Consider the following 25,046-nt stretch of genomic DNA (forward strand, 5'->3'; position numbering starts at 1 on the left):
TCAGTTGTTTTACCATGTGATCACTTTGATTTCTTAAATGTTACTAAATTATACTCTACTATTTAGAGCGCAAGAAAAAATTTGTTTTATTTGCTGGTGGTGAACAATGGCAACACATTATTTGTAGTTTGGTTCTAGAATTTGGGGCTGCATTTTGGGGTACTTAAACTTTGAAGACGGCCTTAGGGAGTATACTGAATTTCCATTGATAAACCTGGGACAAAGGTGAATATGTAAGGCATTGAAAAGGTATTTGGCATTGGAAAAATGGACAGGTTAATTTTTGGGCATGTTCAGTAGGAGAAATTGGAAAACATCAATGGGTTCAGTGTAAATGTTAAGAGTAGGATGAAAGTTGGATCTCTCCTTTAAAAGTACTATGACAAAAGAAGAAATAAGCACAGTTTGAAGGAAGGATGGTATGATGGGTGTACAGTGTCTTGGAATGTGGAGAGAAGTGAGAGGAAGTGTGATAAAACTGGTTGATATTCCTTAATTTAAAAAAATAAATATATTATTCTCCAGTCCATACCACAACCCAAACACTTAATTAGTCTAAGGTCTACTAAAATGCATACCATTTTATTGCCTTAAAATTTAGAGATGTGATTACACCTTCTAAAAGGAAAAGTATAGACTTTAAATTCCTACTAGCCCATGCTGCATACATACCTAGCAGTGCATGGCGAGCTCGGAATAGGGTTAAACCATTGTATAGGGTGCTAGATGAGGGGACAGGTAGGAATTTAGCAGCCATGTGCAATGATCCAGGCTTATAGCTAGAAGTCATTTTCAAAGATTAGTTTTCCATTTTACCCCTTCTCCTGTTTGTAAGCCTAAATGTTTGTATTTGTGCATTGGAGGGATGCTGATAATGTTAGTGGATCTTTGTGTAGTGTAACCATAACATTCTCTAGAATCCAGGAATTTAATTCTCATGAATTCAATGAAGTCTTTTCTTCACTATGAGCACTCACTATTACATGATGTTCTGTTATGTTTTCCAGTACGCACCGGACGGAGTTCAAAAGATTTTAATTGGGAACAAAGCTGATGAAGAACAAAAACGACAGGTTGGAAAAAATCAGGGGATGAAGGTATGCCATGTATGAAGTTATTTGTTGGTATACTAGAACCTACCATCTACTATTGCTATTATTTATGTGCATTATTAAAAGGTAAGTCCTCTTGAGATAAAACAACAGCCCATTTAGATTAGCCCTTCTAAGAACCTCTCTCCCCTGTGAGCCAGTCTCCCTTCGATGTTACCCAGCTACAGATAAAGTAGGCATTTTTGGTTTTAACTTAACACCAGTGGTGATGCATTCAACTCAACCCAATAGAACTTGTCATACCTTTGCTTCTTTGTAATGAACAATGGTGTCCCATTATGTTTCACTGCTCCATTAGAGCATATAGAAATATAAAATTAGAAACCTAAACTGTGGGCCCAATATAACTTAATATGTTATATTTGTTAAAGATTCACCTCCTTGATATGTTATGGGCTGAAATTAAGTTTTATTTACCATTTAGTTTATTACCCCTATTTTCTGTGAAGGTATCGCTTGCTCATCTTGCACTCTTGGTGCTGCCTTAGAAGCCATTGTCTGGCAAGTTGTCCATGAGCTTCACTTCAAACCAAGGGGTCTATCAAAAAGCTTAATCCATATCAGAGATGTAAAGTTCCCAACCAACAATAAATACATCTCCATCTGTTTAGGTATACTAGCTAAGCAGAGAAATAGTTAATTTATCTAGGAGGAATGTTTCAGAAGTATCCTTAAACAAGCCTCGGTGGATGCAGTCGCTATGGCAACAATCTTTTAATTTCCTTTGGGGAATAGACTATCCTCTAACTTCATCGCTCTACAGTACATTGTTGACAGAGATGTCAGGAGTAAAAGGAAATCAAAATCTCCTGGGATACTGGGCAGGTGAGGAGATCTCATTAGCTTCATACCAAGAGAAGGAAAACTGCTTCAAGCGTTTTTTTAAAGATGGCTGAGCGCTTGCCCTGTGCATGACCTCACAAAGTCTTACTTGCATATATGCCTTTATATTGTGCCATTTGCGTCACTGCTTTCCCATGGGAAGCATTGATATTGGTGACTGCAATGTTATTCTGTCTGTAACCATAGCAACAAAAAGCTTAGGTTAATTAACCTGAAGATTTTCTCATCCCCGATGAAGAGCTTTCTAGAAATATATACACTTAAATTATATTCTATTAAGGTATATGTCACAAAGCAACCAACAGAGGCACACACACACAAGCAATATTCATCTCTCCACTAAAATTATCATCACTGCTAAATGGCATTGCTGCTGGCATTTTAAGCGATTTAGTGACCTGCAGTGCATGGTTTTTCAGGACATTGGCACCAGTAAATTGAATAGTCGGTAGAGAATACATTTGTATATTCAAAACTCTAAGGGGCTTATTAATCAATTTTTGAATTTGTAAATTGGAGTTTGTTTTTGTAGATTGATTAAACTCGCATATCGAATGCTTGCTTACTGATAGTGGTAAATTTGTGCCAATAAAAAAAAAAACTTGAGTATGCCAATTTACGAGTTTCAAAACAAACTCAAATAAAACTTGTAAACTCAAATTGAACATTTGGCTTGAGTTTGCGTAGGACAGCGCCCATTGACTTCTATTGAAACTCGCAAGCTTTAAGATGGTGAAGTTTTACATTTGAGTTTTTGGGTTTTTTATACTTAATAAATACCAGAAATTCGACTTTCGGAACATAACTCAAAATTTATTTTTTTGAAGTGCCAATGTACTTAATTATTAATGCTGTGTTTCATTTTTTTGTGTAAAATGTTCAGGAAAAAATGGACACAGGTAAATAACAAGACTTAGTATATCTGTGTTTTAAATGTGTTTGGAAAGACCCACATCTTTTCTAATTAGGTAATCTCTACATGTCATGGGATTAACATAAATATTTTAATGGCTTTTTAGCCTAGTGGGAATTGCATTGCCTTAAGATGGCCATACATGTTGAGATTCACCAGATGGAATTTTTCCCAGTTTGTCCATCCATACACTGGGCAAAATCAAGTTGATCTGAATTTTGGCATGGGGTCCATATTATGTGTCTAGGGAGACCCACTGCGTGTGCACCATGTTTCTTCTTTCTTGAAACAGAAAAAGGGGCATTGAGCTGTTTGGAAGAAAAAATACATTTTCTCTTGTCGGTTATGTAGTCTCACATATATCTATATTATTTTATGTTATATTTTAGGGATTACATTCATATTATTGGACTGCTTTATTCAAAATACATAAAGAGATTAAGGTACAATTATATCCAAGGTATAGCAAGTCACCAGGGAACATTAAAGACACTATGCATGCTTTCAGCTGCTTTGCTTATCCCATTGTTACAGCTAATAGTTGCAAAAGGTGCTGGACAGTCCTTGATTTCGAGAAACATCTTCTTGTTTGGGCAATTTGTTACCAAAATGGCAAGCATCTATCCCTATTCCTGAAAACAAGAACATTAACTAGTTTGGTTAAATCCTTCAGTGTTGCAAATATATGTTGCACTTAAGGGATATACATATGTTGGCCCATACACATGATCACCTTTCAAAGGGATATACTGTGTACTCAAGTGAAATGCTTTTATGTATTTGATACTAGATGCATTGTCATATGCAGGTCCTATAAGAACATTGCTAAGTGATATATATTTTCTTTTTGGAACTGACAAGGTGGGACATCAAACATCATGTCACTGAGTCATTCTGCCTTGATATGTAAAATTAAGATACCACATAAATGTTGATGTTAATAATAAAGTGCTATGATCCTAGAATCTCTGTAATGTTGATGGTCCTGGTATTATGTGCAAATGTTAGCATTGTCTGAAATCTAAAATTTAAATTAAAGGGATAAATATATATCTACATATGCATTCAAAGATGTATCTTGGTGTTCAACGTAATATATTCTCAAAAACAAACATTATAGGGGACACTGTTGTAATTTCCCAAAGGGGTACAGTTGGTTTAAAGGCTTTAGCCTTAGAAGCCTTGAAAACATGACTGGTAACTGATAACAGATTTGCACCAAAGAATTAATTGTTTCCATTTCATCTTTTCATTTATAAAGTCGATGGAATTTGTAACAGATTCTATTTGATGCAGAGGAAAAATAACATTATATCTGCCACCCTTGTGTTGTCGTTTTTTTTTTTTTTTTTTGTGGTAACACCAGCTTTGATCACCCATTTTGGAAAAGGGACCCAATTTAATCTGTGTATGGTGGCCATCGGTTAACCTGAAACTACATTGGCAGATCAACTCATATGTTGTCTTCTCTGTATCCACATTGGTTTCTATGGAATTTAATATCAACCTTGCTAGATGTATCTTTGTACATAGTATAGCACTGAGCTTGAGCATTCAGACCAGGGTATGCACAGAATAGCAAGTCCGCCTGTAATGGGAATTTACTTCTCACATTGATTCATGCAACTCGATACATCAAATTTTCATCACATTACATATTTTGAAGCAACTATGGTTTAGGTTTCTCTCTCGAACATTTGGCCAGTTCTTGCTAAAGCCTCGCAGTCTGCAGTGTGTTAGGAGAAGGTCAGTGTGCAAGGAGAAGGTCAGTGAGTCTTGTTATTGTAGAGACTTTTAATATGCAGGGGATTTTGCAGGGGATTTTTCTCAAGGAAGAGTCATTGGGGCAGATTTATCAAAGTGTGAAATAAGAGAAAACGTGCCCACTTTCTATTCATTCCTGTGGGATTTTGAGAAGCATATTTATCAAATGGTGATACCCATTAATGAATACACTTTTAAAAATCCCACGGGAATAAATAGAGAGTGGGAGAAATTTTCTGTGGTAAACTCAAATCTGTCACTTTGATAAATTTGCCCCATTGAGTCAACTGGTGTGAATTCTCTGAGAAAGTGCCGTGGTAATGGCAAGTGCAGAAAACACAACTGAAGGGATTAAACAGACCTGCACATTGGTGTCATTTGTTTTGGTGACACCCAGATTCATCTGCTGTGGATACTGATTGGTAGTGACTGGATTGGCTGAAACATATATGTTGGCAATTTTAACAAACTCTGCGTAGTTTTCTTGATTCATTTCATAAGTTGAAAGCTCAGAAAGTGATATTGTGTAGTTATTATTCATAGTGTGACTGGAAGAATATTTTCCTTACATTGCGCACAGTTCCTGTAGACTTTGAAGATATCTTGAGTTGCTTTACCCTCCAGACATGTTGAGATTTTTGAGTTATTGGATTGATAGAACATTTTCCATTCAAGCACAGCTTATGGGCCATTCAGTCTAAATTGATCTCGGCATGTTGGAGCTCCTAAGTGTTTTAACAGAAAAATGCAGACGAGAAAGGAAAACACAAAGAAAAATTGTTAAATATATAAAAAGCTTGAACTGAGGGAAAAACTTGATTTTTAGTCAAGATTTCTCATGTGCTTCTCAATAAGTTGGTCCCAAGCTGGCAAGATTCACATATTATATTCAAATGGTTTGGTCAGTTTACCATAAAAATATATGCACAGATGAAGCTCAAGGGACAATTGGATAAATATCTAGCTGTTGCCAGAACTCTCTCAGAAGAAAAACTATAATGTTCTGGGCAGTACATAAGATAAGCAAAATAATTTTTTTTAAATTTTAATGAAATGGTGGTCTACCCTTGGCTTTTATTTTTGCATTAATATATACTATCATGTAGTATTGTTTAAAATATATTGAGGTTGAGTAAAGTCTTAGAGACTTTATGTGTATTTAGTTTATATTATTTTTTCCCCTGGTTTTTAAATGAATTTGTGCAAATCTGTTGATCATTACCAGTTGCTATTAGAACCAGAGCTTTATGGCAAGGATTCTGACATTACATCTGAATCCGCATTTTCTTCCGTTGAATAACACTCTAAAGAGGGTCTGTCACTCTGAACACTAAGAAAAGTCTTCCGCGTATGTAGATATATATATTAACCCTTTATTTTATTTTACAGGCAATGTTCAAACATTGAACAGCATATTGATGGGACCATGAACTAAAGGAGAAAAAATGTATGTACAAACAGATAAGTATTTGTTATTTTGATAAGCAGTTTCAGCTTTCATTGTGTCAAATTACCCATGATTCCTGATTTGTCTTGCGACACCAACATAAGTCCGTTATCTGTAACGGGCAGGCAATAAATGTGCAACCACAGGCCAGATGACTATTTCTCGGAAGCATTTTCCAGCTTTTGCTGCCTGCTCATGAGCTAGATATCATATGGGTGGCAGAACACACTGGGGTCATTTATTAAGTGCAGAGCAGGTGCAAATGTTTTTTGCCCTTAGCTTCATGCCCTGCACTTTTTGCCGTGTTCACCTGAATCACAGCTCAGTCTGAATTTTTCAGCAATGTATTCATAAGGGGCAGCAGCCGGCATCCTCCTCCCCCTCCCCTGGTTTCTACCCTTATTGCTCCTACACTTAGTACAGGTAAGGGACCCGTTATCCAGAATGCTCGGGACCTGAGGATTTTTGGATAAGAGGCCTTTCCATAATTTGAATCTCCATACCTTAAATCTACTAAACAATTATTTGAACATGAAATAAACCCAACAGGATTGTTTTCCTTCCAATAAGGTTAAATAATATCTTAGTTGGGATCAAGTACAGAGTACTGTTTTATTATTACAGAGAAAAGGAAATCATTTTTTTAAATTTTAATTATTTAATTATAATGGAGTCTATGGGAGATGACCGTCTCATAATTCAGAGCTTTCCGGATAACGGGTCCCATATCTGTAATGAATGACCTCTTTTGTGTGTCATTACCCCTAGGCCCTGTATTTTTTTTCTTCAGTTGGAGGAGCTTAATTTCGCCACTGCCATTCATCTGTTTTTTGGCCTAGGAAGCACATGTTCCAGTGCTGTTGCACATTTCCCATTTAAGTGATGGGAAGCAGTTAGTGTCAAGTGTTTTTTCACAGTCAGAATAAATGAGTCAAGATTGTGCCCTGTGTGCCACCACCTGTAGATGTATTATCTGCTGCCAAATGCCAATGTGAAATACTATTGTATGATTTTTAGATATGGTACAGGTATGGGACCCATTAACTGGAAACCCCTTGTGCAGAAAGCACTGAATTACGGGAAGGCCATCTCCCATAGACACAATTATAATGAAATAATTAAAAATTTTAAAGCTGATTTCCTTTTTATCTGTAACAATAAAACATACCTTGTACTAAGGTATAATTAATCCTTATTGGAGGCAAAACAATCCTGTTTTAAGTAACACCAAAAAATGAGTATATCAAAGTAATTAAAATATAATGTTGCCCTGTACTGGTATAACTGGTGTGTTTGCTCCAGAAACCCTATTATAGTTTATAGAAACAACGCTGCTGTGTAGCCCTGTGGGTAGTTATTCAAATTGAAGAAAGGAGAAAAGGCACAGGTTACATAGCAGATAAAATTGCCATTGCATTCCATACAGCTTATCTATTACTTGCTATGTAACCTATTAGTAATGTGAGGTCCGACCCGCAACCCACGGGACCACGGGTTTAGGCTGACAACGTAACATCAAAAGCGATGCCGTGGACATGTGTGTGTTGAGCCCTTCTCTCTGCCTCCCTCCCTGCCCGCAAACTAACTGAGCCCCACTTCTGGGTCTGGCAGCATGTATTCATAGGCGTGTGCTTGTGCTGCCACGCCCCTCGGTGATGTCATAGGTGGGGCGGGGCAGGCTTGGGTCTGTAAATAGATGCAAAGCCGCGGGTGGAGAAGGGGCGACAAATTTTCACGTTGTTATAACCTGTGCCTTTTTTCCAGCTTGAATTTCTGCCCCCATGGCTACACAGCAGCTTATTTATATAAACTATAGTAGTGTTCCTGAAGCAAACACACAACTTTTACCAGCACAAGCCAACAGTACATTATATTTGAATTACTTTAAAATTAAAATTGTTTTGGTGTTAATGCTCCTTTAAGTAAAAAAGGCTTATGGGGAATTTTATTTCTCCAAGTCTGTAAATCAACTGGCTTCTGCTACACTTAGTCAGAGCTAGGAGTTCAGGATATGTAAACAGCCATTTCAATGCTTTCAGTAATTACGTTAAAATACTTTAAAAACCCACTGTCATCTTTTAATCAAAGTATATTGGATGGTTGCTTAGAATTTTCTTTCACTAAGCAAAACCTTTTTTTCTTCCTGTGTTGATTTTTTACTCTTTCTTTCTCCGTTGACTCTCTGGCTCCCTCTTGCTGCATTTTTAGGTACATACAGTAAATACTGGGGCAGTGCTGCTAAATGAGTGTGCACCAAACTTGGCCACTGTAGTTTGGCAGCTGTAGCTGTACAGGTGCTGATGACGAGAGTGCTGGGCGGCGGAAATAATCACAGTGTGTCATGTTTAAAATCTAGCATTGTCATTCTGTTAGGATCCAGCGTGTATTAAACTGGCTGGGCGTGTGCCTCATCTGTTGTGCAGGGAAGACACAAGGAATAAAGTCTCTTGGTGCTGGTTTGTTGTATGTCTGTATGACCTTTTCATCTGTCTCTAATCCTCCTCAATTAGAGCACAAATTACATACATAAAGGCAGTATCAGCTTTTTAAAGGGACAGCATACACCCCTTTTCAACATGAGCTCAATGAATAGTGTTTGTCTATTGTTTTAATTACAAATGTCTACGGTTTCTGTTATCTCTGGCACTAAACAAGATTATGAAGTCATTTTTACTTTTGCACTTTCTGTCACTTCCTGATCCTGAAGAACTTCAGAGGAGATGATAAAATTAATTACCAGTCCACTGAGAAGCCCCTGGTAATCAGCTGTTCAGAGGCTGCTACTTAGAGAAGAGATTTTTTTTTTTTTGTTCAAAGGTAGATAAGGAGCTCTAAACAAAGTACCTTGTTTATAAAGGGTGGGGGGTAGGTTCAGTGAAAATACCCCAACTTTCAAATTAGTGCTTTATAGTGACAGCAAAATATATGGATTTTGTTTAAATAAAATAGGCAGAATGAAATGTCAACACAAGTACTATTTATTGGAATGTTTAGAATGCCAGAAACCCTCCAGTGACCAAAAACCACTACCTTTCTGCTTGTGTTTTAAACTATATACCCATACGCTTGTGTGATTTCCTTTCTAAACCTCTGGGTTTGTCAGACTACTTGGGTGCACATCAGCAGAAATTGACACTTTGATCAAGTACACAAAAAGAACGGTGAACACTAAACTCTCTAATGTATTAAAAATTCTCAAAACCCATTTAATGTCTCTAATTTGACAGCAGAAAATAGTTTTCTTTTTAGCCTGTGAGTTATGGAAAGTAAATCTGACTGACTTCAGTGTCCGCCTTGTGGCATTACCATGATTTGGGTTCTAGCATATTTATCACTTATTTTCTTCCTTCAGCTTGCAGAGGAGTATGGAATGGACTTCTTTGAGACAAGTGCCTGCACTAATTACAATATAAAGGAGGTAAATAAAATAAAGCTGCAATTTTTTTTTTCAATATTGTTTGCTTGATATTTATCTTTTTTTTAAATTTATTTCAATATTTGTCCTACACCTACTGTTCCACAAATTCTTCTTCTGAAGTTGGTAAGGCCATCTCTTACTCTAGTACAAAATAGTGGTTTAGCTGGCTACATCTGTTAAATGGCCATTTATCCAGGGTGGCTACTAAAGGGCCCACTCCTGCATGTCTGAAATCTGATTGGACAAAGGAGCCTGCCTTTTGTCAGTCAGACAGTATATCCTGCTGCAGTATATCCTCTTGTGTTATCTATTAAAACAAATCTGCGGCATAGAATAGATGTTACATGGAGCACATGTTAGGCATACTAAATACTGCCAATTATTGCACTAGAATGATAGACGTGTGCTAACATGAGAGTCTATGGTTAACTTGGGAGATTTTTTCTATATTTCATATGACATGTCTTAAAGCTGTGGTCCACTTGCTCTTTTTAGCTTTACTGGATTAGTTAGCTCCAAAAGTAATGTTTAGTATGCCTAAACCAGTTTGTAATGAGGCTTTGGGGCACATTTACTAATCCACGAACGCTCCACGAGGCGCCCAAATGCGTTTTTTTTTCGTAATGATCGGTATTTTGCGATTTTTTTCGTAAATTGTCGTGACTTTTTCATAGCCATTACGATTTGCGCGAATTGTCGCAACTTTTTCGTAGCTGTCGCGCCCAGTACGAAAGTTTCGGATTCATTCAAGCTTCGGTATCGTGACTTTCCTTGGGCCAGGTTGAAGCTGCAGAGTGCCATTGAGTCCTATGGGAGGCTTCCAAAACCATGCAAAGTCTGAAAGGTTTGCCCGCCGTTTACGAGCGCTCAATACGAAAAAGTCGTGACAATATACAAGCAAATCTTAACGTCTACGAAAAAGTTGCAACAATTCGCGCAAGTCATAATGGTTTACAAAAAAGTTGCGACAATTTACGAAAAAGTCGTAACGGCGGCGAAAAAATCGCAAAAAATACGAAAAAGTTGCAAAATGTTCATTTTCCAATCTGAATTTTTCGCATTCGGATTCGTGGATTAGTAAATCAGCCCCTTTATGTTCTGTTTTTGGGGGTTTTCAATTGTACCTTTCTTTTAACTCCTGTAGCTCTAAGGCTTGGAAGTTAGACTGCTGTGTAGTTTCATGGGCTCAATTACTTAATCAATTACTAGTAACCAGACAGCAGCTTGACAGACAAAATAAAAAGCCAAGGGGCCAAGTACTTACAATGCTAACCACTAGGTCATTGATAAACTAAAAAGCAAAGGATCAATGACAGACCCCTTTGCTACCACACTAACACTGGTCCAGTTAGAAAGCATTTCATTTACCACCACTCTTTGTAATCTATCCTTCAGCCAGTTTTCTATCTAAGAACAAATATTGTGTGTCAGGCCACTATTCCTTAATCTTATCATTAACCTTCTGTGTGGTACTGTATCAAACGCAAAAAGTCGGTCACATCCACTGCGACCAAATAGTCTAGCTTCCTGCTCACTACCTCATAGAAGGCAATTAAAAGGTCTATTACACATAAAACCATGCTGGCAATGGCATGTGGTTTGCAAAGGATTCAAGTATGTTTTCCCTTATTACCCCTTCCAAAAGCTTTCCTACCACTGACGTCAGGCCTATAGTGAGGTCCTTTTTTGAACAATGGTACCCCTTAAGTAATTTGCCAATCTCTCTGCACCATGACAGTCCTCAAGGAATCCTGGAGTATAAAGTAAAGAGTCTTGGTAATCACAGAGCTAAGCTATTTCAGTATACATAAATGAATGATATCTGGTCCTGGACCTCTGTTTACTTTAACATGTTCTAGTCTCACTTGAATTTCCTCCCACCCATCTCACCCATCTATCAATAGTCATTACTTTATTATTACATTTGGTTCTATTGAAAGGAAGCCTTCATTAGCTGGCTCAGTTGTGTAGACAGTTTAAAAATAACAGTTTAGAATCTCTGCTTTTTCCTTGCTCACATCAACCAATTGACCTCCCTCTAATACTGAGAGACCCTTTGAAAAAAATAATCGAATTTGTAAGGTTTTAGAGTTCTTTTTTTCCTCCTTTGAAAAAACACAAAAAAGTTTGCTTTTGTAGAAAAAAAACCCTCATACCTCAAATTTGTAGTTTAAGAAGCTTTAAAAAAAAAAAAAAAAAAAAACTTCAATTGATTCAATTTATCTTTACATTTTGCCTAGGACAGCTCCCATTGACTTTTACATAACTTTGCAAGCTTGTAGATGCCGGGTTTTTTAGCTTTTTAGTTTTAGTGGTAAAAATTAAAATTCAAGCATTAATAAATCAGGTCCTAAGGGCCCCACATTTTCTATTTTCCTTCTGTGTTTAACATCTTTCCTAGTAGGTTAATGAACTACCTGAAATAAAAAGTTGCCATTGAACATACTTACAAACGTTTATGTATTAATACAAAGAAAGATGCCTCCCGAGTATTAAAAGTAGTTCATTGCAATACTATATATGAGCCACAAGAGTGAGCCATTTTCTCATAATTTGTCAACTGTATGTATGTATGTAAAATTTTATTTATAAAGCGCTACTTATGTATGCAGCGCTGTACAGTAGAATACATTAATACAAACAGGGGGTTAATAAGATAATAGATAAATACAAAGTATAACAATAAATACAAGATACAGTTACAGTTGCAATAAGTTAAGAGTCAAAGACACAAGAGGATGGAGGTCCCTGCCCCGTAGAGCTTACAGTCTATATGGGAGGGTAACTTACAGATACAAATAGGCAAATATAAGTGCTGTAGGTCACAGTGGGTGACACTACAATATAAGTGCTATTTCCCAGATCAGGTGCTGGGTGAGTGCTCCAAAAGGTAGTCTTTTAGTTTGGTTTTAAAAAAACTGAGAGAGGATTCTCTCCGGAGGAAATCGGGGAGGGAATTCCAAATGTAAGGGGCAGCAAGGCAGAAAGGTTTAAGGCGGGAAACCGCAGTAGGAGTGGGGGGCGCAGCCAAGCGATTGCTCTGCGAGGAACGAAGGAGTCGGCCAGGAACGTATGGAGACACAAGGGAAGAGATGTAGTGAGGAGCAGAGGAATGGAGGGCTTTGAAGGTTAAGAGAAGGAGTTTGTAAGATATTCTTTGTTTAATAGGAAGCCACGATAAGGCCTGAACTCTCCTGGATGAGAGGAGGAGAATTCTGGCAGCAGTATTTAAAATAGACTGTAGGGGGGAAAGATGGGAGTTAGGGAGGCTGGTTTGTAAATGTTTCTTGTATTGGAATAACTGGATTAAAACTAGTTTTCTTAACCTAGAGATGTCATTTTTTTTCCCCTCTCCATAGTCTTTCACTCGTCTGACAGAGCTGGTCCTGATGGCTCACAAAAGGGAGCTGGAGGGCTTGCGAATGTCTTCTGCTGATGAACTGAATCTAGCTGAACTTGAAGATGATGGCAGTAAATCAGATGGAATGGCAAATTCCTCTAAATCCTGTTGGTGCTAGAAATTCCCTTTTTTTAGAGATGTGCGTAAAAAAATCACAGGAAAAGGGTGTATTCATCTGAGTGCATTACCTGGGCAGCTGGCCATGTGGATGGACCACAAATGGAAATCTTGCTACTGTTATTAATATTGTTATCAATATTGATATTAATGCATCATTTAAAGAAACGGAAAGCAAAAAGTTTTAAAACACAACATTAAGACAGGAATATATGTTACAAAGATTTGGCCTAACCATTTGCACTTTACAAAAAAACAGCCATCCTTATTCTGTATGCTGCTCACCTTGTTTGTGTTACAGAAAATTGGCCTTTATCAAACAGATTGAACAACACCTTTTTTTTTTTTTTTTTTTACACTGGGTCACAAACGTAATAGTCTAGCAGCTGTTAAACTAGTTTAGGCCTCCTGCTTTTTATTGTTTGCCAGATCATGCAAAAAGCCATCCAAGCAATGGACATTTATTAGAAGCATCTCTCATTTTCAGATGATCTGGTAACGTTACTAGAGTAGCAGCTGAGCTTGGTGGCAGATGTAAAGGCTTGCGAGTTGTGCATTAAAGGGCTACTCTAACCTCCAAATGTTTAACCAGAATATAGATTAGTGCAGAGTAATACCTGTGCTGGCCTGTAGTTACTTTTTTTTAATGAGTGTAATGCCTGTACATTCTCTAGACTGCTAGGTACACCCCTTTTAACAGTATTATAAACACAATAGGAGCCCTGTTGGAGATGCTAAGCGGCTGCTTAGGCAAGGTAAGAGTAAGCACACATGGGGTGTTTTGTCGCCCAAGCTGGAGCGAATTTAGCACAGGCAACAAAACATTGAAAAATATCTTTGTATTGAAGCAAATATGAATCGCTGTATATTTGGATGTTTTGTTGCCCATCGAGGGCAGGCGATAAAACATCCCCTGTGTGCTTACTCAGCAAGCTCAGTAAAACTTGCACAAAAGCCTGGAAATTTATAGTGTGGGATTAGGGGTAGTTTGCCTTTACGTTAAAGAAATGCTGCCATGGGAAGATTACTTAATAGAGCTTCTCCAGCAGAATCCTGCATTGAAATCCGTTTTACAAAAACAGAAACAGATTGTTTTATATTTAATTTTAAAATTTAACATGAGGCGAGCCATATTCATTTCCCAGGGTGCCACAGCCATGTGTTCTGATAAACTTCAGTCACACTTTACTGCTGCGCTGCAAGTTGGAGTGATATCACCCCCCTACCAGCAGCCAAACAAGGTAGCAAGATAGCAGCTCCCAGTAGGTATCAGAATAGCACTCAATAGTAAGAAATCCAAGTCCGTCTTGGGACTCCTCCAGTTACATGGGAGTAGGAGAAACAATAGGTTACCTGAAAGCAGTTCTAATGTGTAGTGCTGGCTCCTTCTGAAAGCTCGGACTCAGGCACAATGCACTGAGCTGGCTGCCTACTCACCAATTTTACAACTAAAAAAAAAACATTTGTTGGTTCAAGAATAAAATTTTAAATGGTAGAGTGAATTATTTGCAATGTAAACAGTGTAATTTAGAAATAAAAAGTATATCATAAAAATCATGACAGTATCCCTTTAACGTTTAGTATGTTATATTTTGGCCAGTTCTAACCAACTTTAGAGTTGGTCTTTATTTTTTATTTTTATAGTTTTATAATTATTTTCCTCTTTCCAGCTTTTAAATGTGGGTCACTGACCTGGGCAGCCATAAAAATTATTGTTCTGTGAGGCTACAATTTAATTGTTTTTTATTACTTATCTTTATTTTCATCTTCCAGTCTTTCATTCAGACCACTGCCTAGTTGCCAGGATAATTTGGACCCTGCTGAGATTCTTTATTCTTTTTATCATGTTAGTTGAGCAAAATAAACTTTACTTACACTATATAAATAATATAAATATTGATTTCTTCAGTCTTGGAATTCACAATCACAGCAAGCAGGCAGGGGCCATTTTGTTGACACTGTTAATAAGGCAAGTTTTGCATCATGCCAAAATCTTGTTTATGTGATAGAATGGAGGACCTGATACCCATGCACTTGCTACACAATTAGATGGTGAGGAGGGAGGGGGAAAGTAATGACTGCAGTGACATCTAGGAAGTGCTGAATGGAAAGATAAAGGCGGGGCAGGCAATATATGATTGACAGCTGGGATTTTAAAATGCCTTTATAATGGGTATGGATGTGTTAATAAAATAAGAAATTTTGGTTTCATGTTTAATTTGAAAAGGAATTTTATTAAACAGCTTTTTATGTCTGGGCTCCCTATAACTGGAGAGCTGCTGAATAAAAAGCTAATTATATCAAAAACCACAAATAATAAAAGGAAGACCAATTGCAACTTGTATCAGAATAGCACTCTCTACATCATATTAAAACTTAATTTAAAAGAGAACAACCCCCTATAAGCTCATATTATTTCATTTATTTCATTGTGCAATTTCATTGGGAAAATGAAGGTATGTTGGCTCTTTAATATATTAGTATGAAAAGACAGAGTTTTTTTTTAAATACTTTCTTACAAAACAGAAATCATTGATGGTGGAAATGAAAGAATTTACTTATTTTTCCTCTTCCACAATCTTCGTATAGAGGGACATATTGCCCAGCTATGGAATTTAATGATAGTATAGTTTGTGGGTTTTTTTCTGGGTAATGAACATCCAGTGCCTGGATATTTTTACTTTATATTTTCACTCAAGTAAACCATGTTTAATGGGCAATAGTCATTGATATACAGTAACCCTGCTCTAAAAATGTACTGGAAGCCTAATATAATTTTTTGCAAACATTTTTGAAAATATGAATTACTGTGCTTCCTCAACCTAACATTTCATTTCTAACTGGAAACAGTTCAGCACATATGGCAGGCACTCATAGATCCCACAAGCTGGCAAAAGTAGATCAAATCAAAGAAGCTTTATTATAGACAATTAAATCGCATAGTAGCCTAAGGCTGATGCCAGACGTGGCATAGGGCTGATATTTTCGGCAAAATCTTGCGTTTTCATGCGTATATTGGCTACATGTGCCTGCACCCGAGCGTATCTCATTCATTCGGGTGCAGGCACAAGTAGCAGGCGTAGGGCTGAATTTTCGCCAAGCGTTTTTCCGCTTGCTGAAAATATCAGCCCTACGCCACGTCTGGCATCAGCCTTACACGTTTCGTGCACTTGGCACTTAATCATAGGCTAATGGGAACAGCACAACCATTCTGTGTGTCAATAGTGCTTTGCAGATTAGCAACTCATGTTGGCATCAGCCAGTCAGAGCAGGTGAAATGAGTCGGGTGACTCCCAGGATGAGTGTAGGGTGCCACTGGGAAAAAGGTTAGCTTAAGGAACTGTCAAAAACTCATTGTATTCTTATAGTTGTTTACATATGTATCCAATGATAAATTAACTTATTAAATGTCCACTACGGTTTAGTGGAGGAAATAGTAATAGTTCCGCTATTCTGAATCAGTTGTCATTGACAGTGTTGGTTCAGGGGATTTGGGGCACACTAGAAATGTAAAGTTGGCCCTAAGAGCAGGGTATCTGTGCAATGTAGCAACACTTTAAAATATGCAAAATGAACTGATGTGATGGATTTGCGTAGGCTCCAACCTGTAAGGTGGGACTGTGAGTCTGAATGCGAGGGTGGGGGGGGGGTGCTGATTACAGTTGAGTTGGGGCCTCATTATTTTTTTGGGTGGGGAGGGCCCAGCTGAGTCATGTTACGCCACTGTGGACCGATCACAGTACAAAGAACAGTGATTGGTGCACTGGATGGTATAGCTGTTTGAGCTCTAAGGAGATGATAATGTTTACATATTTATCTAGGCATATCAATGGCAAAATATGCTTTAGCAAGACAATTTACCTAAAAACTTAATTTAGCATCTATCAGTCTATCCTCCTAAGTTATTTCAATGCTAGTTGCTGAACTCAGAGTGGACAATCTTTCCTTAATTTATGACTGCTTGGTCTATTAATCCAGAATGGCTTTTAGGTCAGGAGAAGGAAACTTTGCGCACATCCCACCTATAATCCGTACAAATGTCTGTCTAAACTCTGGTGGCAGGGAGTCCACATCACGGTTATGTGCTCTTATTCCCCCCTGGGACTGGACAGTTTGGCAAAATGTTATGTCCGTATCAACTGTGGCTTTTAAAACTCGGTAAAAACCAATAAAGTGTTTGTGGTCAGTAGTGTGAAAAGGTGTTTCCCATGATTAACCTACTCAGTCCCATGTAATTTGTACTTGCTGTGCTTTGATGCTTAATTAAAGATGTTTTATACCACTCTGTCGTGGATCATTCGGACATAGACACAATCTTGTGGTTCTTCAGCATGGTTACAGAAAAATATTTTCCATTTATTTTTTTTATGTCTACAGTATTTGGAAAGAGAAAATTACACAGAACATTAGCAAAATGATATCTATAAATAAATATCTATTTTACATGACTAATGCTGTAGTTTTAGTAATTACATTGATTATTAAAATACAAAATCTGCAACTGAAAGTTCATTCAAGCACAATTGAAGCAATTCACCATTCCGTTGAGAAGCCATCTGTATAAACAAACTACTCATTCGCCAGCTACTATCAGATAAGAAGCAGTTCTTCCAGAGGCCTTTTCAGTGGGATACTACTTTTAAATCTTTTTGTTTTTTTTATATGAAAAAACTCACATTAGTCTGCAGCCTCTTTGGGTAAATATAATGGTGAAAAAAGTAATTAAAAAGGGTGTGGTTAAAGTGGCTGTGACTTATGAAGTTTATGCATGCCATAATGTGATAGCCTTAATCTGGTATCTATTTAAATAACTGTATGTGGTGTCACCTCAGTCCCACAATACTATGCAGGTATGCTCTAAATACTTTATCAGTGTTCTCCTCCACGTTCTCTCACCCCTGAAACCGCAAAATTCCTAGTGGCATTAGAATTCTTCCTCAATATAAAATGTTGCATTCGTTATACATGCTCCCAAACATGTTCCCTCAACATTCTTGAGGTGTGGCCAATATAATACTGGCTGAACTTCAAGTATTCAAAAAATATTGCATATTTACTGTTGTAATTAATGTGCTCTGTATGGGTAGATTCATAGTTACAAGGAAGGAGTAAGCTCATTGGAGCATGTGAGTATGTCACGCTCACTCATCTCTGACAAAATAAACCAAATGTTTCATGAAAGGGCACCTATATGGGCCCTCCACCCCCTTCCCAGCATTATCCAAAAAGGTCTGTTAAGGAGTATGGGTGATGCAGTTTTTTTTTTCTTTACAGCACTACTGAGGTCTAACCTTAGGATTTGTCTGACACCCAGAAACCTACTAAATTGTTCCAGAAATGCCTTGGCTCCATATGGAGGGGCATATTTATAAACACTGGCGACAAATATCACTAGTGATGTTGCCCAGAGCAACCAATCAGCAGTTAGATTTGAACGGTTACCTACAAGTTCACAAAAGGGAGCTGGAGGGCTTGTGAATGTCTTCTGCTGATGTACTGAATCTAGCTGAACTTGAAGATGATGGCAGTAAATCAGATGGAATGGCAAATTCCTCTAAATCCTGTTGGTGCTAGAAATTCCCTTTTTTAGAGATGTGCGTAAAAAAATCACCTGAAAAGGGTGTATTCATCTGAGTGCATTACCTGGGCAGCTGGCCATGTGGATGGACCACAAATGGAAATCTTGCTATTGTTATTAATATTGTTATCAATATTGATATGAATGCATCATTTAAAGAAACAGAAAGTAAAAAGTTTTTAAACACAACATTAAGACAGGAATATATGTTACAAAGATTTGGCCTAACCATTTGCACTTTACAAAAAAACAGCCATCCTTATTCTGTATGCTGCTCACCTTGTTTGTGTTACAGAAAATTGGCATTTATCAAACAGATTGAACAACACCTTTTTTTTTTTTTATACTGGGTCACAAACGTAATAGTCTAGCAGCTGTTAAACTAGTTTAGGCCTCCTGCTTTTTATTGTTTGCCAGATCATGCAAAAAGCCATCCAAGCAATGGACATTTATTAGAAGCATCTCTCATTTTCAGATGATCTGGTAACGTTACTAGAGTAGCAGCTGAGCTTGGTGGCAGATGTAAAGGCTTGCGAGTTGTGCATTAAAGGGCTACTCTAACCTCCAAATGTTTAACCAGAATATAGATTAGTGCAGAGTAATACCTGTGCTGGCCTGTAGTTACTTTTTTTTAATGAGTGTAATGCCTGTACATTCTCTAGACTGCTAGGCTACACCCCTTTTAACAGTATTATAAACACAATAGGAGCCCTGTTGGAGATGCTAAGTGGCTGCTTAGGCAAGGTAAGAGTAAGCACACATGGGGTGTTTTGTCGCCCAAGCTGGAGCGAATTTAGCACAGGCAACAAAACATTGAAAAATATCTTTGTATTGAAGCAAATATGAATCGCTGTATATTTGGATGTTTTGTTGCCCATCGAGGGCAGGCGATAAAACATCCCCTGTGTGCTTACTCAGCAAGCTCAGTAAAACTTGCACAAAAGCCTGGAAATTTATAGTGTGGGATTAGGGGTAGTTTGCCTTTACGTTAAAGAAATGCTGCCATGGGAAGATTACTTAATAGAGCTTCTCCAGCAGAATCCTGCATTGAAATCCGTTTTACAAAAACAGAAACAGATTATTTTATATTTAATTTTAAAATTTAACATGAGGCGAGCCATATTCATTTCCCAGGGTGCCACAGCCATGTGTTCTGATAAACTTCAGTCACAATTTACTGCTGCGCTGCAAGTTGGAGTGATATCACCCTCCTACCAGCAGCCAAACAATAGAAAGGGAGCAAGATAGCAGCTCCCAGTAGGTATCAGAATAGCACTCAATAGTAAGAAATCCAAGTCCGTCTTGGGACTCCTCCAGTTACATGGGAGTAGAAGAAACAATAGGTTACCTAAAAGCAGGTCTAATGAGTAGCGCTGGCTCCTTCTGAAAGCTCGGACTCAGGCACAATGCACTGAGATGGCTGCCTACACACCAATTTTACAACTTAAAAAAAAAACATTTGTTGGTTCAAGAATAAATTTTAAATGGTAGAGTGAATTATTTGTTATATAAACAGTGTAATTTAGAAATAAAAAGTATATCATAAAAATCATGACAGTATCCCTTTAACGTTTAGTATGTTATATTTTGGCCAGTTCTAACCAACTTTAGAGTTGGTCTTTATTTTTTATTTTTATAGTTTTATAATTATTTTCCTCTTTCCAGCTTTTAAATGTGGGTCACTGACCTGGGCAGCCAAAAAAATTATTGTTCTGTGAGGCTACAATTTAATTGTTTTTTATTACTTATCTTTATTTTCATCTTCCAGTCTTTCATTCAGACCACTGCCTAGTTGCCAGGATAATTTGGACCCTGCTGAGATTCTTTATTCTTTTTATCATGTTAGTTGAGCAAAATAAACTTTACTTACACTATATAAATAATATAAATATTGATTCCGTCAGTCTTGGAATTCACAGCAAGCAGGCAGGGGCCATTTTGTTGACACTGTTAATAAGGCAAGCTTTGTATCATGCCAAAATCTTGTTTATGTGATTGAATGGAGGACCTGATACCCATGCACTTGCTACACAATTAGATGGTGAGGAGGGAGGGGGAAAGTAATGACTGCAGTGACATCTAGGAAGTGCTGAATGGAAAGATAAAGGCGGGGCAGGCAATATATGATTGACAGCTGGGATTTTAAAATGCCTTTATAATGGGTATGGATGTGTTAATAAAATAAGAAATTTTTGTTTCATATTTAATTTGAAAAGGAATTTTATTAAACAGCTTTTTATGTCTGGGCTCCCTATAACTGGAGAGCTGCTGAATAAAAAGCTAATTATATCAAAAACCACAAATAATAAAAGGAAGACCAATTGCAACTTGTATCAGAATAGCACTCTCTACATCATATTAAAACTTAATTTAAAAGAGAACAACCCCCTATAAGCTCATATTATTTCATTTATTTCATTGTGCAATTTCATTGGGAAAATGAAGGTATGTTGGCTCTTTAATATATTAGTATGAAAAGACAGAGGTTTTTTTTAAATACTTTCTTACAAAACAGAAATCATTGATGGTGGAAATGAAAGAATTTACTTATTTTTCCTTTTCCACAATCTTCGTATAGAGGGACATATTGCCCAGCTATGGAGTTTAATAATAATATAGTTTGTGGGTTTTTTTCTGGGTAATGAACATCCAGTGCCTAGATGTTTTTACTTTATATTTTCACGCAAGTAAACCATGTTTAATGGGCAATAGTCATTGATATAACCCTGCTCTAAAAATGTATTGGAAGCCTAATATAATTTTTTGCAAACATTTTTGAAAATATGAATTGCTGTGCTTCCTCAACCTAACATTTCATTTCTAACTGGGAACAGTTCAGCACATATGGCAGGCACTCACAGATCCCACAAGCTGGCAAAAGTAGATCAAATCAAAGAAGCTTTATTATAGACAATTAAATCGCATAGTAGCCTAAGGCTCATGCCAGACGTTGCGTAGGGCTGAATTTTCGCCAAGCGTTTTTCCGCTTGCCGAAAATATCAGCCCTACGCCACGTCTGGCATCAGCCTTACACGTTTCGTGCACTTGGCACTTAATCATAGGCTAATGGGAACAGCACAACCATTCTGTGTGTCAATAGTGCTTTGCAGATTAGCATCTCATGTTGGTATCAGGTGCTGATTACAGTTGAGTTGGGGCCTCATTATTTTTTTGGGTGGGGAGGGCCCAGCTGAGTCATGTTACGCCACTGTGGACCGATCACAGTACAAAGAACAGTGATTGGTGCACTGGATGGTATAGCTGTTTGAGCTCTAAGGAGATGATAATGTTTACATATTTATCTAGGCATATCAATGGCAAAATATGCTTTAGCAAGACAATTTACCTAAAAACGTAGCAAAATTTAGCATCTATCAGTCTATCCTCCTAAGTTATTTCAATGCTAGTTGCTGAACTCAGAGTGGACAATCTTTCCTTAATTTATGACTGCTTGGTCTATTAATTCAGAATGGCTTTTAGGTCAGGAGAAGGAAACTTTGCGCACATCCCACCTATAATCCGTACAAATGTCTGTCTAAACTCTGGTGGCAGGGAGTCCACATCACGGTTATGTGCTCTTATTCCCCCCTGGGACTGGACAGTTTGGCAAAATGTTATGTCCGTATCAACTGTGGCTTTTAAAACTCAGTAAAAACCAATAAAGTGTTTGTGGTCAGTAGTGTGAAAAGGTGTTTCCCATGATTAACCTACTCAGTCCCATGTAATTTGTACTTGCTGTGCTTTGATGCTTAATTAAAGATGTTTTATACCACTCTGTCGTGGATCATTTGGACATAGACACAATCTTGTGGTTCTTCAGCATGGTTACAGAAAAATATTTTCCATTTATTTTTTTTATGTCTACAGTATTTGGAAAGAGAAAATTACACAGAACATTAGCAAAATGATATCTATAAATAAATATCTATTTTACATGACTAATGCTGTAGTTTTAGTAATTACATTGATTATTAAAATACAAAATCTGCAACTGAAAGTTCATTCAAGCACAATTGAAGCAATTCACCATTCCGTTGAGAAGCCATCTGTATAAACAAACTACTCATTCGCCAGCTACTATCAGATAAGAAGCAGTTCTTCCAGAGGCCTTTTCAGTGGGATACTACTTTTAAATCTTTTTGTTTTTTTTATATGAAAAAACTCACATTAGTCTGCAGCCTCTTTGGGTAAATATAATGGTGAAAAAAGTAATTAAAAAGGGTGTGGTTAAAGTGGCTGTGACTTATGAAGTTTATGCATGCCATAATGTGATAGCCTTAATCTGGTATCTATTTAAATAACTGTATGTGGTGTCACCTCAGTCCCACAATACTATGCAGGTATGCTCTAAATACTTTATCAGTGTTCTCCTCCACGTTCTCTCACCCCTGAAACCGCAAAATTCCTAGTGGCATTAGAATTCTTCCTCAATATAAAATGTTGCATTCGTTATACATGCTCCCAAACATGTTCCCTCAACATTCTTGAGGTGTGGCCAATATAATACTGGCTGAACTTTCAAAATATATTGCATATTTACTGTTGTAATTAATGTGCTCTGTATGGGTAGATTCATAGTTACAAGGAAGGAGTAAGCTCATTGGAGCATGTGAGTATGTCACGCTCACTCATCTCTGACAAAATAAACCAAATGTTTCATGATAGGGCACCTATATGGGCCCTCCACCCCCTTCCCAGCATTATCCAAAAAGGTCTGTTAAGAAGTACGGGTGATGCAGTTTTTTTTTTCTTTACAGCACTACTGAGGTCTAACCTTAGGATTTGTCTGACACCCAGAAACCTACTAAATTGTTCCAGAAATGCCTTGGCTCCATATGGAGGGGCATATTTATAAACATTGGCGACAAATATCACCAGTGATGTTGCCCAGAGCAACCAATCAGCAGTTAGATTTGAACGGTTACCTACAAGTTAGAAAACAAAAGCAAAGATCTGATTTGGTTGCTATGGGCATCCTCACCAGTGATGTTTGTCTCCAATGTTAATAAATTCACCCCAAGAGTGTTGAATAGATCTAATGAGAGCATATAGTATATATATATATACTGCCTGTACATGTAATCTTTGAGTGAATTAGCAATGGTAGGCAGGTAAGCTGAGGATCTGGAGACAGGAACACCACTTCTTAAGGCAAAAACACAGGTTTATTTAGGGCCAATTCTTCCCAACATAAACATAAGTCAGTTCATAAACAGTTTGTTGTTATTGTTTTTCCCTTCTTCAGGGCTCTCACCTTCCAGGGTTACTTTCACACTGGAACCTTTGGGGTTTCACACCATCCCCAGTGACTTTCTCACATCCATGGGGACTCACACTCGAGAACACTCTTCACCTTAAACCTTGCTGATTCCTCTCAGCTCTCATCGGTCTGGTCACAACTCCCTCTGCTCCTCGCAGTGGCAAGAGGCACCCCCAGCTCCTCTGGGAGTTCCTGACACAGGCAGGCAGCCTTCCTGCCCTGTGCCCCGCTCTGAGAGTTGAACCAACTTCAACTCCAACCCCCCTTACTGTGTAATCCCACAGCTCTTTATTCACTGCAGCCTAATCAGGCAGTTCCCTACAGCTGGCCAACTGAAAACATTACCCGGAGTATGGAATGGAGGGTCTTTTCTGCTCTTCCTCCATGCCCTCCAGGGACCTATTAGGCTAATGCCAGACGAGGCGACTGGCATATATTTTCGGCAAGTGGAAAAGCGATTGCCGTAAATATCGCCATCCCCCTCCTACCTGTGCCTGCACCAGAAAGAATGACATATGCTCAGGTGCAGGCACATGTAGCCGAAATACGCATAAAAACGCGAGACTTTGCATTCTCTCGTGTTTTTATTCGTATTTTGGCTACATGTGCCTGCACCCAAGCGTATCTCATTCATTCGCGTGCAGGCACAGGTAGGAGGCAGATGACGATATTTTCAGAAAGCGATTTTCTGCTTGCCGAAAACATACGCCAGACGCCTCATCTGACATTAGCCTTAATTTGGCTTTTGCTAAGCCAATAATTTAAACACAGCATCACCTGCCGCAAAACCAGGCATTTTACCTGGTGCTACTTGTATTTAAAGGAGAAGGAAAGGCTAAGTCACTTGGGGGTGCTAAAATGTTAGGCACCCCCAAGTGACTTTAATCGCTTACCTTTTACCCTGGGCTGGTGCCCCTGTAAGGAGAAAACAGCACCAGCCCGGGGTACCTGGAGCGATGTGCTTCCTCCTTCTGTCTTCGTTTCGATGCGACTAACACAATAGGCGCATGCGCAGTAGAGTGAAAAGCCGACTTCTCTGTTAAAGTTCCGCTATTCACTTTACACGCTCGTGAAGACGGAAGGAGGAAGCGCTGCAGGTACCCCGGGCTGGTGCTGTTTTCTCCTAACAGGGGCACCAGCCCGGGGTAAAAGGTAAGCGATTCAAGTCACTTGGGGGTGCCTAACATTTTAGCA

General features: G+C 38.0%; 1 protein-coding gene across 2 annotated transcripts in view; it reads left to right on the forward strand.

The window, feature by feature from the left end:
- rab15 (RAB15, member RAS oncogene family) overlaps positions 1 to 19,408 on the forward strand; it is a 31,405-nt gene extending 11,997 nt beyond the window's left edge. Inside the window, exons 5-8 of one of the 2 annotated variants that reach the window (XM_031890448.1) lie at positions 1,008 to 1,097; positions 9,432 to 9,497; positions 12,857 to 12,959; positions 18,533 to 19,408. In XM_031890448.1, the coding sequence (XP_031746308.1) occupies positions 1,008 to 1,097; positions 9,432 to 9,497; positions 12,857 to 12,959; positions 18,533 to 18,588 (315 nt within the window). In that variant the 3' untranslated portion in view covers positions 18,589 to 19,408. 2 annotated transcript variants of the gene reach the window in all.
- Positions 19,409 to 25,046: the final 5,638 nt, after the last annotated feature.

Source organism: Xenopus tropicalis, chromosome 8, assembly GCF_000004195.4.
Source record: "Xenopus tropicalis strain Nigerian chromosome 8, UCB_Xtro_10.0, whole genome shotgun sequence".
Taxonomy (NCBI): Eukaryota; Metazoa; Chordata; class Amphibia; order Anura; family Pipidae; genus Xenopus; species Xenopus tropicalis.